At 48.1% G+C, this 18,577-nt stretch overlaps 1 protein-coding gene and 1 long non-coding RNA gene across 4 annotated transcripts; one reads left to right on the forward strand and one right to left on the reverse strand.

Moving 5' to 3' along the window:
• LOC136288696 (uncharacterized) lies at positions 1-5,909 on the forward strand. The gene is made up of 3 exons (XR_010720551.1): positions 1-1,134; positions 2,081-2,182; positions 5,173-5,909. It is a non-coding gene; the product is annotated as an uncharacterized lncRNA (long non-coding RNA).
• Positions 5,910-10,315: 4,406 nt separating this feature from the next.
• Positions 10,316-18,314, reverse strand: HMGN5 (high mobility group nucleosome binding domain 5). Of its 3 annotated transcripts, XM_066182170.1 has the most exons (7): positions 18,291-18,314; positions 18,044-18,087; positions 16,849-16,878; positions 16,155-16,184; positions 15,645-15,695; positions 12,250-12,393; positions 10,316-11,011 (listed from the first exon to the last, which is right to left on the reverse strand). In XM_066182170.1, exons 2-7 carry the CDS (start codon positions 18,056-18,058, stop codon positions 10,964-10,966), a joined length of 318 nt encoding a protein of 105 aa, XP_066038267.1. In that variant the 5' UTR covers positions 18,059-18,087; positions 18,291-18,314; the 3' UTR covers positions 10,316-10,963. The 3 variants fall into 3 exon arrangements, with proteins under 3 accessions (XP_066038267.1, XP_066038266.1, XP_066038265.1); XM_066182169.1 differs by lacking the exon at positions 18,291-18,314 and having other exon boundaries at positions 18,044-18,280; XM_066182168.1 differs by lacking the exons at positions 18,044-18,087; positions 18,291-18,314 and having other exon boundaries at positions 16,849-16,935.
• Between the last annotated feature and the right edge of the window lie 263 nt (positions 18,315-18,577).

The following is an 18,577-nucleotide window of genomic DNA, read 5'->3' on the forward strand; positions in this document are numbered from 1 at the left end:
ATTACAGACCTTTGCATTTAAAATCTTTATTTTAGTGCAGATCTCTTGGTAATAAAATAAATCTATGAGACACCTGTGCAGCAAGAAATAGGATTCATGGAGATTTTAAGCTTTTGGGGGCAAACAGGATTTATCCTTGCCCATGTCAGGGCCTGGGGTAGATGAGCACAATGACACCAGAGCAGCTGAGAGTATTAATTAGTGCTAATTAATAAAGCTACTGGGTTATCTTTGACCTCACAGCTCGCTGCAGGGACTGAGGAGGAAGGATAAGGAATGAGCAGAGGAAAATCCTTTTGGTCAGAGTTTTTCCATGCCTGCCTTTCCTCTCTGACTTCCCCAGGTCCCGTGTCCCCCTGTGCCTTAGCAGGGAGTGGTGACACCTCATCCTGCAGTCTGGAGTTCCAGGGAATCCTGCAGCTCTGTGGGAAGCTGCTGGCTGGGAAGGGGCTGGGGATGCTGACTGCTTGTGACAAGTCTTGCCTGGGAGAAAACCAACACGGCAGCGGTTGGAAACCTGAATGATGTCACTATGGCAACAAAATAACTCACCTTAAAATAAAATGTGCATTGGAAGCAACCTCATGTGCTCAGGGAATACAGGGAGGAAGCTCCTATTTTTTTATATGTATATATTTTAATGTTTATGGATTATTTAATTTTTTTTTCAGTTTCCTGAATTCTTGCCCTGTTACCAGATGCAGATGCAGATATAAGAAACATTTTAATTTCTCTCAGCAATGAAATGAAACAGAACATGACCGAACCTCCAGAAAAAGGAAAAATGTGTTTGCTGGAGGGCAGGAAAATCCTGGAGCTGCTGATAACTACAAGTCATTCTGATCGATGTGAGATCCAGACTATCAATACCTGCACCTCACAGCAGTGATTTGGGACTAAATATTACTAATATTTTTCATGGACATAGTCCATCCCTTTACAACAACCCCAAACTCAATTTCCATGTTTTTTCTTTCCAGACAGGTTTGTTTTTTCCTTGTTTCTGCATTAAATAACAGCAACAGGTGGGAATTTAGAAATTTCTCTGGAAATTCCAAACTCTCCCTGTCTCTTTTCATCCCACGAGCATCCCAGCCTGGTTGAAACTGTGGTGATCCAGCCACAGCGCTGCTGGTGAGATGTTCCCAAGTTTTCTCATAATCCTGGATGCTTTTTAGACTGGAGTGACTTTGACCACCTCTGTGTGAGGGAAGCCAGGATGGGAAGTGCAGTGAAGGGGGTGAGGCCGTGAGCTGTGCCGAGCTGCAGCAGCCCTGGCAGCTCCTCGGGGACCCAACCCTGGCAGCAGAGGAGTTGTCCTCTTGGGCTTTTCTCCGGCTTGCCAAAGGCAAGGAGCATTTATGGGATGAAGCATAAGGCCACGGAAAGCCCAGCACCCCTGATCTGGTCCTGCAGCGACCCTTGACTAATCCAGGGTAAAAATAGAAACACAAATTGTCCGGTGTTTCGCTGGGAAGCAGAAATCCCAGTGAAATCCAGCAACGCTTGAGTTTGAATCATCCAGATGATGCGCTGCAAGAGGGGGATGTTGCCCTGGAAATCCCACTGATCCCCAGGGACTGGAATTGTGGTCCAGGTGGAGGGATGCTCCCAGTGCTCTGGCAGGCAGGGCAGGGCTGGAGCTGGGGCTATTTTAAGATGAGCAGAGGCAGCAGTATTGGCATTGTGCTCACCCAGTGTATCTGTCCTGGGGATGGAGCATCTGCTCGGGAATGGGTAAAGAAGTTCCAAAGGCTCCACAGTCACAGGTTTTCCCATGTTTTTTTGCAAAGTTCAGCCCATTCATAAAAGCTGTGGAAAGCCCAGCACATACCAGCAGGAATCATCAGTGCCCACATCTGCAAGAGCAGCTCTGGACTTCCAGTTCTTGCAGTGTAAAAATTAATACTTTTACAGAATAACTGTACTTTATATAATATAATATAGTGCAATACTTATATAATTCTGTATTATAATTATATAATATCATAATTTTCCTCCCTACATCCCATTTTCTGAGAGCTTTGTGCCCAGCTCGATGGCAGTGAAAATAATTTACTTCCAACTGCTTCTTTTATAGGAAACCAGAAAAGGTGGATTAAAAGGAATGAGTTACGGAGCATGAAAAAATACTCCAAAACAACTGTGGAGGAGGGAAGAGGAGGTTCTGCTCGGGCCCTGGGTGAGTTCAAGGGGGTACTTTGGATACTTGGGTGCCAAAAATAGTGCTAATAATTGAGAATGTCACATTTTGACGTCATCATCACAGTATCCAGACAGTGCCTCTCTACTCCCCATGGGTGTTTCCTTGCAATCCCACGTTCTTTGCAGCCTGTGGTCATTGGGAGAGCAGGGAATAGCTGCTGTGGCTCCCTGCTCCCTGGCAGCGCGGGAGGTATGAGCCGAGACTGAAATCGTTTCCTACCACTGATGTAAGGACAACTCCAACGCCAGCTCCAGCTCCATCCACATCACTCCTGCACCCCACCTCTGCAAGGAAAAGTAATCACTTGTCTTACCTCCTGGTTTAATTAGTCCCTGCTCCGAGGCTAATTAGGAGCGCAGTCTGCGCGGAAGTCGAGGCAGGAGCTCTCCCTCCCTCTCCCGTTCCCGCTCCCGCCGCCGCTCCCGCTCCGTGCCATCTGCCATTGCCATGACACTGGCTTTGCTTTTCACGCCTGGCTGGGCGCGCTGGATGCGCGGGGTAATGGGGCTATTTTTCCCCCCTTGGTCTTTGGAAAGGAAATAATAATAATAAACGCAGGAATGGCTGGAACTGCTGCACACTACCCTTTTCCTTCCCACTTTTGAAGCTTTTTAGCATTCAGTTTTCCAGCAACTGGGAGGAAAATTGCCCTGAAAGAAAGAAACAAAAATCTGTGTTATTTTTTAAACATCCCCCCCCACCCCGCGCCACACAGGCAGCTGCAGAGCATTTCTCTTCCAAAGGGATGATGTAATGGGCTTTGTCAGCCAATGCTGGAATGAATAAAACCTGACACCCAAAATCCATCTAGGCTTTTGATGAAACTCCTGAGGTTCCTGTAGCAAGTGGTCGCCAAAATGGGCTGGAACCACTGGTTCTGTCATGCAGCTCTTGAGAGAAGTGAGACGGAGAATCAAGGGCTGCAACAAGGGAATAATCAAAACCACCAGGTTTTGTCCCTGCTGAGGGAAAGGGGACCTTGTGGGGCATCTGGGGACACTCATTGAAGGGGTGCACAGCCCTTGGTGCCAGGACATCAACCCAAGCTTCAACATCCACCACACAGTTACTCCTGATCTGAACAGGATTGGCACCTACAATCACATTTTAGAGAGAGAGATATGCATATATTTAACATTATGTATATTATTTATAATATGATATTATTGGCCAGAGAAGCCATGGCTGCCCCATCCCTGGAAGTGTCCAAGGCCAAGCTGGATAGGACTTGGAGCAACCTGGGCTAGTGAAAAGTGTCCCTGCCCATGGCAGGGGGTGGAACTTGATGGGTTTATGGTCCCTTCCTACCCAAAGCAGTCTGTGATATCTATAAAACATAAACATATAAACTCTTTGCAAATACACCGATTCCTGCTGCAGCAGTGGGCACGTTGTTGCTCTCTCAAGGATGTCATGGGCTGCTGAGGCCAGGAGATCTCTCACTCTCTGGCTATCTCAAGTCTCTGTCTGGCTTTCTTTAGGGCCCCTTTAGGCACTGGAAGAGGCTCTAAGGTCTCCCAGGGCCGCCATCCCCCAGCCCTGTTGAGCCACCACTACAGTGCCACATCCAGTGACACCCTGAGAGCTTGGTACCTGCTCCTGATCCCTGTGCTGTCACCCCAGATCCCTAGGGATGACCTCGCTGTGTGTGCAGAGCAGCCGTGCAGGAATCCCCAGCCAGGACCACCACCAGAGGCTGCAGCACCTGGTGGTGCTGCCACCAGTGAAGCCGAGAAGGTTTACAGCCAAGATGGGCCAAAAAGGGCATTGGAAATAATTCCCAAGCCCAAATGGAGCAGCACTGGGGGCTGGGAATCTGGACCCCTTCTCCAGCCCAGTGGTGGCCATCACCTCACCTTCAGCACCAGCAGCACCCAGAAAACCTGGGCCCTAGGGTGGCATTTGGGTAGGGAGTTTTGCCAGGGGCAGGAGGATGTGGTGCCCTTTTCTTCCTGGGAAAAATTCAGCGCAAATGGAGAATATTTGGAGAATATTCTCCATATTCCAATGGAGAATATAACACACCTGCTCAGGGAGATGTGCACAGCCCAGGTGAGTGGCACAGGGCTTGGCAGGGACACAGGTGGTACCTTGGGTACATCCACGTCATGTGTCTGTCCCCACCAACAGCCACATACAGCGGACAGCAGAGAAGTTTTCCTCCTTTCAAAGTGTCCGGAATGTGGCTGGAGGGGCTCAGACCAAAGGGAGGTACAAACCTCTGTCCACTCACCCCCCAGCTCCTTCCAGAGGTCCAGAGCCAGGGACAATTCCAGTTCCTCTCCCACCACCATGAGTTGCTGGTCCTGCACTGGTGACGTGTCTTTGTGTCCCACAGCCCCACCGGATCATCTTCCAAGAATTGGTGTAATCACTTCCTAAGCCATTACGATTCTGGGGCTCCATTTGGGCAATGAGTTACATGGTTTAATTACTCATTGTGTGAAATATGTTCGTTTTGCATCTGCCACTCTGTAATTTCTTTTGGGGCCTCTTTGTTTGCTTTGTGTCCCCACACAAGAGATACCAACCTCTATTCACTGTCCCTGTGCCGCCACACCAGGGAATACAAATCCCACCTCCTTTTCCCCCCCGTCTGTCAATTCTTTGCGAGACAAAAAGGGTAATTTATTTAATTGTTGCTAATATAATGTCCTAAAAGTCTCCTTTCCCCTCCAACAGTTAATTACACTTGTTAATTATTTTGATTATTCCCAGGGTAATGCCATAGGTATAGAGGAGCATAGGAGTAAACACAGAGCAGGGAAGTAGGGGTTTGCTCCAAGATCTCTGTTGATAACCAGGCTGTAACCACATGGGTGGTGAAACCAGAGCGGGGAATGTTTGGCCTGGATTTGGAACTTTCTGCTGGCAGCATGGAAGGATTTATAGGAAGAGAAGGTAGATCCTGCAGGATTGCCCTCGGATGAGGCCTGGAGAGGTGACTGACCTTTCTCTCCTGGCAGAGCTGACACAAAATGGAACCATGACTTGAGGAAGTACTTCTGGTCAGCACCTCCACGATGCTGGATTTATATGAAGGAAGAAACCAAACCAAGCTAAAATTTCAGTCTGCTGGAAAGCTGAGGCTCAGCCTGAGGCTTAGGGACAGCCCACCTCCAACTCCAGCCGTGTTCTGAGGGGAGCGGCAGCCCCGGATCCATGAAACAGCAAAGCTCGTTTGTGGTCCCACAGAACAGCCTCTGCCAGTGCCCCCGGAGCCAGGGTGAAACCCGAGAGCTGCCGCAATCCAAACCTTCTCCACAGCTCCTTTTATCTTCCTGGGGGGAAAACAAACAGCGCAGAAGCCAGAGTTTGTGGCTGGGATGTCGCACATCTGGTTTGAGCTCCAAGAAATGCACTTCCACCCCCTCCCCGAATTGTTCATGTTAAACAAACAAAACCTCGGCGATTTTGTGAGATTTTGGCTCTGGGATAACTTTGGAGCAGCTCTGAGAATTCCAGGCTTGTGCTACACTTCACCCCAGTGGAAGCAGCACACCTCGCTCGCCAGGAGGGAAGCACTTCCAAAGAGGAACAGCCGTGCCCTGTAACCCCCTTATTAGTGGGAATGCTGCTGAGAGTGGGAGGGGGGAGTGGTCTTGACCACTCTGTGTTTAGGTTTCAATCCAGCATTTTTCCCTGTGTTATTTATGCTTCCTCCCCTCCTCCCCTTTTAAGAACGTCTGGAATTGTTTAAGATGTGTCCAATTGTATTAAGTTGCCTTTGAGAGTTTTATGGTGTCAATTGGATTCCCACTCTTAGGAACAGAGCTTTCCAATTTGCTGTTTTTCCCTTTTCTATCACTTCAGCACCAACTGCCTTTCAGTGCTTTCAGGTGTTACCTCAGCCTGAAGTTCATGCTAATCCCGGGACATCACTTCCATTTGACACAGTTCCAGTGATTCCCTGGTTGGTGCTGCAGGAGGAAGTGTCATTCCTCTGGGATCCTCATCCACTAGCCCCTCCCTGTCATCTTCCAGCAGAGGTGGGTAAATCAGGGCAGATCATAGAATCATAGAATCACAGAGTGGTTTTGGGTGAGAGGGGACCTTAGAGCCCATCTCATTCTGTGTCCTGCTGGGCAGGGACACCTTTCACGAGCCCAGGTTGCTCCAAGTCCCATCCAGCCTGGCCTTGGACACTTCAGGGAATGGGGTAGCCACAGCTTCTCTGGAAACAGATGAAAGGTGTGGGAGCAGTTCTGATCCTTCCCCCATCTCCTCCTTGACTCACCCTAGCCCAAACCCAATCACACCCCTTCCAAAGCAAGGGACAATGGCCACACGATCTGTCCCCTTGTCCATGCTCACTTGTGACCACCTCCAGCTCCTCCGGGCACTGGGACAGTCTCTCGAAGCCACGTTGACATTGTTCTCTCCAAGGACAGAGGCTCCTCGAAAGCCATTCAGCGCCGGGCCCGGGGTGTTCCCGGCTCCTGGAGCCCATCCAGGGCATCAAGTTTCAGAGCGGGGGCTCCCGGCAGCTGCACAGGAAAGGAGCAGCAGCACTGGGACAGTCAGAGGGAGGAGCCATCGTTTCCATTGCAGGGATTCAATTTTCTTTCTCCTTCATCAGATTAACACCAGTGTTACTCCATTAACTGCCAGGGAGCTGCTCTTGATCTGACAATCAGACCTGTCGGAGTGTCACAAAATCCCAGACTGGTTTGGTTTGGAGGAGACCACAAATATTCTCTGGTTCTGCCCCCTGCCACAGGCAGGGACACATTCCACTATCCCAGGTTGCTCCAAGCCCCATCCAGCCCAGGCTTGGACACTCCCAGGGATGGGGCAGCCACAGCTTCTCTGGGCACCCTGTGCCAGTGCCTCCCCACCCTCACGGGGAAGAATTCCTCCCCAATAACCAATCTAAATCTATCCTCCTTAACCTTAAAGCCATTTCCCTTTGCCCTGTCCCTCCATCTCTTGTCCAGAGTCCCTCTCCAGCTCTCCCAGAGCCTCTCCAGGCACTGAAAGGGGCTCTAAGCTCTCCCCAGAGCCTTTTCTTCCCCAGGTGAACACCCCCAGCTTTCCCAGCCTGGCTCCTGAGCAGAGGTGTTTGGTGGTGTGGTTGGTGTGGGTTTTTTTTTTTTTTTTTTTTTTTTTTTTTTTTTTTTGTGTGTGTGTGTGTGTGTGCATGTGTGCGTGCATGTGTGCGTGCGTGCGTGTGTGTGTGTGTGTGTGTGTGTGTGTACAGTTGCTCACTCAAAGGAGCAAAGGTAGATGTGGGATGAACCTGCAAAACCCTTCCTTTTATGTGCTTGGAGGGGTTGTTTTATTTTATTTTCCCCTATTTCCCCTTTTTCTTACATCCCAAGGACCTCACTGTGATTCCATTCTCTGCTTGCTGAGGCATCTGTGCCTTCTCCCTCCCGATCCTCCTGTGCTGCTCCAGCACACTGCTGATGGTGGAGACCAGGATGAAGTCTGGAAGTGCCTCCTCTGATTTCCCTGTCCCTCCCAGGACAGTGACCAGTGTTTTTGAAGTGGTTTTCAGTGGGTTTATTGTTCTGAACAAACAAAAGCAAATGTTTGCCCAGTTCTGTTGAAGATCCTGTGAGGACACAGTGTGAGGACACTGTGTTGCTCTGGGAGCCTGCCCCAAAAGCCGGATCATGGAGTTACAGGAACTTTTAGGTTGCAAAAGCCCTCCAAGTCCATTGAGTCCAACTGTTCCCCCAGCAGTGGCAAGGCCACCACTGGCCAAGTCCCCAAGTGCCACATCCACAGTTAAATCCCTCCTGGATGTGACTCCAGCCTGTGCCAGGGCTGGACTACTCCCTTCCCCCTAATATCCAACCCAAACCTCCCCTGATGCAACCTGAGGCTGTCTCCTCTCATCCTGACAAGCTGTATGGACACCTCACCATGGCAGGGTGTTGCAAACACTCAAATCTTGTCCCGTGACATCACCTCAGAACCATCACTATCTTCAGACTCATGAATCTTTTCACAGTTTCATCTTCAAGGTCCCCAACTGTTATGATGGATAATGATAATCAGATCCACAGCAGTCTGTGGATCTTTCCTAACCAGCATCAGATGCGTAACACCCGGAACACAGGGAACAGCCAGCCAAGGACCTCGGGGAAGGCACTTTCTCCACAAATTCCACATTAACCTGAAAGTAGGTTGACTCTGGAGTTTGAAACCTCTCCTTTTCAGACAAGCCAGGCTTGGGGGCTGCTGTGGAGCTGGCCATGGATCCAGTGTCTAGACACCAGGACAGCTGTGGAGGAGGGTTTGGCATAAACCAGACAATCCATTCCGTTGTGCAACTCTCTCAGTACCCCATGGCTTCGAAAAGTTATGAATTTGAGCGAAGTGTTCTTGGGCAATTTTCTGTACTTATTTGAAAGAGGAATTTGATTAGAACAATAGTTATAGAATTACAAACAACTCCCACCCTGGCACTCAAAAAAGAAATAACCAAAACCAAACACTCAGTTGTATGTTCTTTGTAACAACCTCTGGATGCAGATGGAGAGGCACGACTTGGGATCAGAGTGACCTCATTCCAAAGGGTGTTTGTACCTTGGCAGATGGATGTATCCTGTGCTAAGAAAATATCAACTATATCCAGTGTCTGCTGCTTAAATCACAATGCTTGAGACAATGCTCAGTGACTGAAGGCTGGAGCTACAGAGACGATCCCACAGCACCAGGGCTGGGAGAAGGGGCTTCACCTTCCTGCAGGACTGGATTCCTGTTTGAAGCCCTTTTAGGGAAACCACTGGGGTAGGAAATAACACAAATCTAAAATATTTCCAATATGCATTGTCTCCCTGGAGCAGTACAGGCCCATTGGGATGTCTCACCGACTGCTGGCTAAACTCATGGAATCATGGAATCCTGGAATGATTTGTGTGGGAACTTAGAGATCATCTAATCTACCCCGCCACGGGCATGGACAACTTCCACTATCCCAAGTTGCTCCAAGCCCTATCTAACCTGGCCCTGGGCACTGCCAGGGATGAGGCAGGCACAGCTTCTCTGGGCACCCTGTGCCAGGGCCTCCACACCCTCACAGGGAAGCATTTCTTCCAAATATCCCATCTAACCCTGACCTCTGTTTAAAACCATTTTCCCTTGTCCTGTCACTATGTTCCTGTATAAAAGGTCTCTCTCCCTGCTTTTTATAGCCTTTTCAGGCACTGAAAGGGGCTCCAAGGTCTCCCAGAGCTTTCTCTTTTCCAGGCTGAACACCTCCAGCTCTCCCAGCCTCTCTGGAGAGTGGAAATCCAGTGAATCATTTTTCGATGTCAGTCAGGATGAACTGTTTGAACATTTGAACTACTGTTGGGTCATGTTCCAACTGGGATGTTCAGTCTCCCTGGTTTTACCCACATCTCAGCACACTTTCACCAGGCACAGGGAATCCAGTTAACTGCTCCACCAGTTCACTGGAGGAGAGACCAGAGCATGCTCCAAAATCTCTGCTGGATTAAGGGAATACGCTGCCAAGGAAAAGGCCCCTCAGAACTCCCTCACCTTCACTGCTGAGGAAGCTGCAGCCCAGTTAACCCAGAGCATTGGTACAGAGTGGGTGGAGCAGCAGGAATAAAAATCACCAGTGCTTCAGGCCTGGAAAATGAAATCCACATTTAAACATCCTCCAGTGGCCCTGGGGGACAGCTCCTGAGCCCCACTGAATCCAAGACACTCTCACTGAGACGCTGTTTGGGGTTTGGACACAAAATATTCAAGCTCCTGGAATTTCCCATTGCTGGGCTGAAGAGCAATTTAATGGGGGAGAGAAGGTTTCTGCATTGCAGACATTTTTCTTCTTATTAAATATATCCTGTAGTTGGTCATGGATGTGAAGCGACTTTCTATAAAAGCAGGTTTTAGCAGGAGTTGATAAAGTTACACAAAAAGCTGTAACAACAGGACTGGGACTTAACCCCAGTTCACTGGTCTGGTCAAGTTCTTTCCCAGAATAAGGAAGCCTGGATTAGTGGGAAGTCGCACAACTGAGGCAGAGAGGGGCTCGAGCCCCAGCCAAAAGCCCAAAGCTCTCCAGCTCCATGGGCTCTCCCTCTTCCACTGCAGCTCTCCTGGAATTTGGGAGCTTTCCAGCAGCACAAGCAACAAACCACAATCAGCTTTTGAGGAGTCTTTTTTATTAAGATAAATCCAGCAAAATTCCTAACAGTGGGTACATACAACCAACCTGCCCTTTTTGAAAAGAAATGTTTGTATTTCATTTAAAAACAGGATTACACTTTTATTTATTTATTTTTCTTTTTTTTTCAAAACTGACAAAATAAAATTACATTTGGGAAACAACAGATTTCCAGCTCTTAGGTTTTTTTCATGAAAATAGCTCACCTTCTTTATAAAAGCAACCCACAGAACCACTGGAATGTTTCACACGGTTATTTGTTTTGAGACCTCCCCACTTTAAGAAACCATATAACACATACAAGGGAAAAATTAAAATCTGAAGTCTGTAAGCATGACTTACACAAAAAGGGACACACTGACAGAAGTCAAAAGCTACCACCACTTATTCTTTCCATGTACCATACAAACTATTACAATCACAAAATTTAAAAACAATGACTTTTTTTTTGTTGTTTTGCTTGTTAGGGATTTAATTTCCCAAGTAACCGAGATGAAGATGTTCCATAATTAAATTCATGCTAAAAAAACCTGCATTTATAAAATAGTTGATAAAAATATTCCTCTCTGTTAACAATACAGCATGGAGGTACGGATACCAAATGATGGAGATATAGGGCAGGGTTAACATTACTCGGACTTGGCTTCCTTATCATCAGATGCTTCAGCAGCTGGTGCCTAAAAAAGGGGTTGGGAAGAATAGAAATATTATTGGTAATGCTAATTGGATTCCAATCTAACCAGCATCAAAACGAGACCAGTTTGTTAACACAGACATGGACAAGGCTTTGTGTGGATAGACAGGAATGCGCAGAAAGTATCGACACAACAGTGTGCTGATAATTGTTAAAATGAAAACAGAGGAGTATTAATTAGTGGGGTAATTTTGGAATAAGTGCCTGCAGAGAGGCAGAGGTTTGGAATGTATTTTAATTAGCATCAGTGATATGTTAGGGGAAGTTCAAGCCCCCATGGTGGGGCACTGGAAGAATTGCACATCAACCACAATCCTGCTCTGTCTGAACTTTGGGGATTCACTTCTCACCTTTCTCTATAAAAATGTGCTTTTACTTTCCAAGTCAAGACACCAAACCTGCAAAGCTCCCTCAAAGCCCCTGTGAAGCACATTAGCCATGTAGTGCTTTAACCAAGCAGCTCCTGATCTTGTTTTAGAAATGAAAGAATAAAGCACCCTTGGCTGCTGGATGGTGACACTCAACCCATGAAGAGACACCACTGTCAGTGACAGAACACAACGGGCTGGGCTGTGCTATGGGCCAAGAGAGCCCTGAGAAAACACTGCTTCAGTATTCCAGCAAGGAATCTGCTGGGACAATCCCTCAGCAGCTGATGGAAGCCTGCAGCTGGACCTAGCAAAAGGCAGCTGAGGTAAGGAGTTGCCACAGCAAGGACCTGTGAGAAGAGGCTGCAGATAAGAGACAAGACTGAGTTTACTTTGCAAATCTCTTGTTGAATTGTTCTGAGGCAAATAATTGTTTTAAAGAATTGTGCAGAACTCAAAATCAAATCTTTGGCCCAGCACCAAGCAGTGCTGAGCAGCAGAGGAACCCAGCAGTCCAGAGGGGATGTGCAAAGTCAGCTGAGAGCTGGAGGGTGATGATGTCCCTGGGCTCCACTGCTGCTCAAATCTTGGGCATTGCTGTGAGGCAGCCCCAAGAGGGACCAGGGCCAGCAGACAGCACCTGTGGAAGGGCTCCAGCACAGAGCAGGAAGGAGCTGGAGGGAGAAGGCCATTCCTGCAGGCTCTCCCTGGGAGCTGCCCTGGTCAGGTACCACAGCTGCTCTGTCCTCACAGTGTGGCTGTGACCCCCCCCCCTCTGGAACCCAGCAGAGCTCCTGCAGCTGTACTTCCAGCACATCTGGCTCTGTTCCCAGATTTAGTGGAGCTAAAGTACCTCATTAGTTTTGGTATCTCCATTTTCAGAGTGGTTTTCTTCTTTAGCATCCTCTTGCTTAGTTTCCTCTTTGCCTTTGGCTCCTTTCTTCCCTTTTGTTGCTGCCTTTTTGTCCTCCTTTTTATCATTTGCTGCTTTTTCTTTCTGTTAAGAAAACAGACAGTGAAATATTAAATCCTAATTTCCACCTTGTACATCAGCATGTTCTCAACTCCAAACCTCTCTGCACAACCTCCTTCCACCCCCCAAACTTCCTGGTGAAAAAGAGGAGATCAAAGTTTACAGGAAAAATGTTTTCCTTCTATCTGTCCTGTATGTGCTACAGGGAAGTGCATAATATAAAAAGCAACCATGGCTGGGGTTAAAAGAATTCTTATTTTAAATAGGCATTCAATTAAATTAGCTAAAAAATGTTGAACTGGCCTGTACTTCTGCCCTGCTGCTGAAAGACAGCCACAGAACAAAACCAACATGTGCAAACACCAGAACACTTCAGATGTGCTGTTAATGCAGCAGTATCTGTTTAGAAAACTGTAACAAAGCTGTAGGCAAAGGACTTTCCCCCTTCCCGGCCAGAAATATTCCTTGTGATAATAAACCACTTCCATGCCAGAAAAACTGGGGGCTCAACAGCATCACTTTGCTAACCACACGAGAGTTGCATTTATTATGTAAGTGCAGTTTCTTATAAATGAATCAGGCTAAATCAAAACAAAACCTAAAACCTGATGCTTCTGTAGTAACAATTTTCCATAGGCAAGGTCAGATCCTGACCCAAATACCTGACCCTCATTAGTTTCACTTCCAAGGATGCGCCTCTTGCTGCCAATAAGTAACAGCACTGCCTCAGCCCCTTGCTTGATTAATCTACTTCCCACAGAGGAACCAGAAACCCTCCAAGATCTACTCACAGCTGAGTGAGGATAAATGAAAATTACTGGATATACATTTATCCACTCAGGACATCTGTCTCAGTGACTACGAATTACCAGAAAGTTACAGGAAGTTTACTTTCTTATTTCAATCCCTCAGTTATTAAATGCACAGTTAATTCACCTTAAAAATGAGCTCCTGAGGGCAAACTCAAGAGTATTAAGGGGTAAAGTCACCTGATTCTTCAATTATTAAAGATTCACCAAAATTAGGAGCAAATCCTCCAGTAATGCAGGAAGTCTAAGGTGGGGTCAAGTACATTCAGTGAGTGAGGGTCTCTTTCCTCTCTAACCTCTCACTCCTCAGCCTGAGGGATTTCATCCCACCTGGAAAACTCTGATAGTGTGGTGACAGGAGTCCCTGTTTTGGGAATGCCCAGTATCTTCATGCTATTTGGCAGTGAGATTTAGAATTACAATTGCGCTATGGCTCTGCTTATTTTTTCCCTTATACCAGAAAAAAGAAAACAAACCCAAAAAACAAAACAAAAACAACAACAAACCCCAAAAAACCACAACCAAGTATTAATAGAGCTAAAACCAATTCTCTTGTGATGGAAAAGTCCCTCTTCAGAAAGCATTGGAGGAGAATCCAGGGAAACTGACTTCCACGGCTGGACTGACTGGAGAGAGAAAGGGTCCCACAGGACACAACAGGTCCTCAGCAACAGCATTGTGTTCATTTTCCTCAGTAATTTTGCTCTACAGATAGCAACAACAGTCCAATGATCAGTCCTGCATTTTAGAAATGACAAAACTGCTTTGCCAGCTCCATGTTTTTCAAGATGGCAAAATTGAAAAGGTGAAATCTATTCTGACACAGAGGAAACCATTCCAAGGTCCTGAAAGCGGACAAGTAAAACACCTGGGGCAGACATGAAATAAAAATCCCTCCACAGTTCTTACTCCATCACCCTTTGCACAGGTGTGGATGCAGTTTGAGGAGCTCTGGAGAGCCAAAAACACAACTCACGTGTCCTGGCTTCAAACAGCACCTCAGAAGCACGAGCATCAATGCTTCCCAACTCCAGCTGGGGGCAATTCCCAAGGCACAGCTCCTAGGGGATCCATGCACAATTCCAAAGGGAGACCACAACACCAGTTGTGCACTTGGGGCCCAAACAAAGCTTTGCCAGTCCCTTACAGACCTTAACTCTTGCATCCCTGTTCCTCCAACTTTTCACATTCAGCTAAGACAGTTTTGGTGTCTAAACCCTGCCATGTTTCCATGGAAATAAAAAAGCAAACTTGGGAAAAGACCCAAATAAAATAATGTGGACCATCCACTGCTGCCCTGCCCTGTGTGCCACCAGCAGCTGGCTTTGCTCTGCCTGGGGCACCAGCCACTAGAGGGAAGCGCATGCAGACTGTCCAGTGCTCCATCCAGCCAAGAATGTGGGCTAGAATTCCAGCTGCATGGCAAAATGGAATGGGAAAACCTCGCTCTGCACAGCACTGATATTACAGAGCTGAGCACAAAATGACATGTGGGGTTCTCTGTCTTTTCCATGGCATCTCTGCTGCTCCACACAGAGGATGTGGAGGGGAACAGTTCCCTCACCTGGAAGTCTGCTGGGCCACAGGAAATTGCCAATTCCTTTCCAAACGAAAATGAAAGAGCTTCTGCTTCCCAGCCCATCATCTCCCTGCACAACCAAAGCCCCTCTCCCCCTGTGCTTTTCCCACCTCATCATCCCAAACCACAAGGAAAACGTATGATGGGAACAGGTTAAAAACAATCCCTGAAGTTTTGTTGCTGAGGTGTTTATTGGGTTTTTTTTGTTTGGTTGGTTTTTTTTTGTTAGCTGAAAATCCTAAATGTTTACAGAAAAATCTAACTAAAAAGCACTGCAAACTGATGGCTGTGAAATCTGGTAAGAAGGGGATGGAAGGAAATCCCTCAGGGACTGCAGAACTGCCCCCTCTGAAATTTCAAACTGTTGCTCCAAACTAAAAATGAGCTTTAAATAGTTTCTATTTTAATTATACTGTCAGACATGCCAATGTTTTTGACACTTTCAAAAATATCCAGCTGAAGGGGTCTCTAGAACTCCCAGTGATTAAAATGTGATAAACTGATAACTAACTGCAGAAAGGGCCTCAGAACAGAAATATGGTAAGAAACTGTAATTAAAAGCACGATTTTCAATGCCTCCTCTAATTGAGTCTCTGATCTCTATTTCAAGCATCGTTTTCCCAACAATGCACTATATGAAACTTCAGAATGGCCTTGTAAAGCAGCAGCAAAGCCTCGCCACAAGGGATTTCAAATCTGCTCAGTTTACCACATTCCTTAAGTAGAAATTGGATAAAATTATGTCTTTCCCATTCTTTTAGCTCACATAATTCCATCTTAAAGCTTTCAGGGTAATTATGAATAAGCGAAGCGGTAAATTGGGGGGGGAGGTTTATCCCTGTAAATACCTTGAGAAGGAAAATACAACTTCAGTTCAAGACCCTTACCTTAGGTGCTGCCTTTTTGGGCTTTGGCTCCGGTTTGGGTGGAGCAGGTTTCTGCAAAAAACACAAGAAACAAGTCAGGTGAATACCAGAAATACATACTTATTTTTATCTTTTTATGAGCATTATGCTGATAACTTTTGAGTTTTATTTGTTGGCCCCGTGAAAAATCAATGGGCAAATTACCAGGCAAAGGAGAGAGCGGGTGATTTACAGAGCCACGAGCATTTATATGCAGAAGTCCTACAGGGGACAAATCCATCTTGAAATCAATGTTCCTCAACTCTGGATACTTGTGCCCAGATGGAATGTGCACTAACGTAGATATTGCATCTCATGGGAGAAGCCTGGGATTTGGGGACGTTCAGGGAATGGAAACATGGAATGGAACTTTAAATATAGCAATACTCTAAGTGTGCCTTTCCCAGTTCTGGGGGGAAATCCCCAATAGTTTATTTTTAACTGTCCCTATCCCAAGTGATAAAATATTAAAGGATAAATACAGATACTCACAGCAGATAGTCTGGCTGACCTTCTCTTTGGCTGCATAAAAAAAGGCATGTCAGTAAAATTCAGAGAGCACATGAAGCAAAGTTTTCTCGTAACTGCCACCCAAAGTAACATGGCACCAGGAAGCCCCATAGAAATCCTAGGATTTATGAAATTATGGGCATTATAGTGAGGGCCTTGATGCCTGGAAGTGTCCAAGGCCAGGCTGAATGGGGCTTGGAACAACTTGGGATGGTGGAAGGTGTCACTACCCGTAGCAGGGGGTGGCACTGGATGAGTCTAGGATCCTTCCAACCCAAACCATGCTGTGATTCCATGATTCTTGTAGGTCCAGCTCTGGATATCCTATGACTTCCTAGAAGTGCATCTTTGCTCAGCACTTTTCTGCTGCTACTACTTTACTCTGCTGACACGGTAAGGAAAGAAGTTTCTTTGCTTGCAAGAGTTGTGAGGCTAAAAGGTGCATGTTCCCACCAGAACCTGTCCCTGACCTCAGCCCAGGGGAGCTGCTGGACCCCCAGCACCACCTCACGGGGGGTCACCTGCCACCTCAGGGGACAGTGATTGCCCTCAACACCCCAAACACAGGCACAGGCCACCCCCAGGGACTGAACAGCCCTCATGAGCTGCGTGGGTTTCCTAATTTCTGCAGAAGCCCATAGGAATTCTTGGAGTGAGGACCACACACAACTCCTACCTCCTCCTTTGCCTCGCCTTCAGCTGGAGCCTGCAAGGAAAGCGAGACACTGAGGTGAGACGGCAACAACATCCTCTATGACTGCATCTGAGCCCTGAGGGGAGCCGGGGGGGGGGGGCTCAGAGGGCCCCCCAACACCACCCGCGGCAATGGCGGCCTACCCCCCTTCCTGCCGCCTCATGGACTACAACTCCCACAATGCCCCGCGGCCGCCTCCGATACGTCATCACGCCGAGTTCGAAAAGTTCCCGCCAATTTCCCCTCACACAACAAGGTCGCCGCGGGCCCCGCAAGGACAATGAGGGACAACCGGGAACGCGGCAATCGCGCCCGCCCGAGGTGTTTCGACTCGGTCTAGGCCCCCGGCGGCCCCGTCCGGGGTCGTGAGGCGCCTGGACCGGGTCGAAACCCCTCGAGCGGGCGCCTCGGGGGCAGAGGGGCGACCGTGTCCGCGCCCCGCCCCCCCAGCCCGCGCTGTGAGGGGAAGGGGGGGGCGCCCCATATTCCCGCTGCCCCGAACTTCCTGACTACGGTGATAAATCCCTTTTCCCCGCTTTCCTTGAAGGCCAGTTTCAAATTCTGCGCCGCCTAATGGCCCCAAATTACCATTGCACAACCATCTGGTATGACAAGAAGTGGGAGGCAAAAAAAAAAAAAAAAAAAAAAAAAAAAAAAAAAAAAAAAAAGGAGAACAAAGGCAAACGCAGGAGAAAGAGACGACATTTAAAGGCGAATCCAGCCGGGAATGGCGCGATGGGGATTAAAACGCTGGTGGAGGTTGGTGGGGGGCTCTGGGGGCGTCGTGGCGCAGGTTTTGGGAGGGTTTTGCTGCCCCGCGTTCTCCACAGGGGCAGCACAGCACTATGGCTGTTTGTAATCCAGCATGGAGACACTGCTGCTCCAGCCTTCTCCTCCTTCCCAAACAAAACAGCCCAAAAGTGAACTCGCCGCGCTGCCCTGCCCGCCCCGAGCCCTCTCCCTCCGCTCCCCGCTCCGCTCTAGGACATACACCAAAAATTAAAAATGCAAAAAAAGAGAAACCAACCAAAAAACCCAAAAAACTCCACACGCACACGCGCGCGCGCGCTAAATTTTTTTTTAACAGCTAAATTTCCGCGATTGCCGCTTTAATCTCTCCCCCTTCGCTCCCCATCTGCCTTCCCTCGTTTCTTAATTATTTTTTTTTCGTACTTACCTTTCTTTTGGGCATAGTTGCACCTTAATAGTTGATTGCAAAACCTAATAGAGATAAGATATCGAAAAATAAATGGAAGCGGCGAAAAACTGTTCCGACCGTCCTGCAAAAAAAAAAAAAAAATAGACAGGAAAAAAACCCCAAAATAAAAAGGAAGATGTTTAAGGGACCAAGAGTTAATTGCGGCAGAAACTGAACAAAAAAAAAAATCCCCCCCTCTTTATTGCAAACAGTAAAATACACCAACACGCAACCAAACTGCATGAATGGGGAGCGCGAGATGGGCCCGGCCGCTGACTGACGGCCGCAACGGCCAATGGGGACGCGGGGAGCGGGGCGGGGGCGGGGCGGGGGCGGGGCCGCCGTAGCGCGAGCGCCGCGCGCTTTCCGCGTGTGCGCGGCTCGGAGCGCGGCCCCGGCGCCGCCGCCTCCGCCCGCCCGCCGCAGGGCCCCGCGCCGCCGGCCCTCCCCGGCCCGCTGCCCGCCGCGGGCCGCCCCAGAAACTTCCCCCAAAGTTCCCGCGGCCCGCAGGAC

Source organism: Chamaea fasciata, unplaced genomic scaffold (assembly GCF_029207755.1).
Source record: "Chamaea fasciata isolate MVZ Bird 193981 ecotype frontalis unplaced genomic scaffold, bChaFas1.0.hap1 SCAF_4, whole genome shotgun sequence".
In the NCBI taxonomy this organism is placed as follows: domain Eukaryota; kingdom Metazoa; phylum Chordata; class Aves; order Passeriformes; family Sylviidae; genus Chamaea; species Chamaea fasciata.

Excerpts from the sequence above, each read along its gene's own strand:
- HMGN5 (XM_066182168.1), bottom strand. The coding sequence starts at position 16,920 with ATGTTGTTGCCGTCTCACCTCAGTGTCTCGCTTTCCTTGCAGGCTCCA. Across the intron at positions 15,696-16,154 it reads GGTCAGCCAGACTATCTGCT|AAACCTGCTCCACCCAAACC; the intron begins GTGAGTATCTGT and ends TGTTTTTTGCAG. Across the intron at positions 11,012-12,249 it reads GAGATACCAAAACTAATGAG|GCACCAGCTGCTGAAGCATC; the intron begins GTACTTTAGCTC and ends CCCCTTTTTTAG.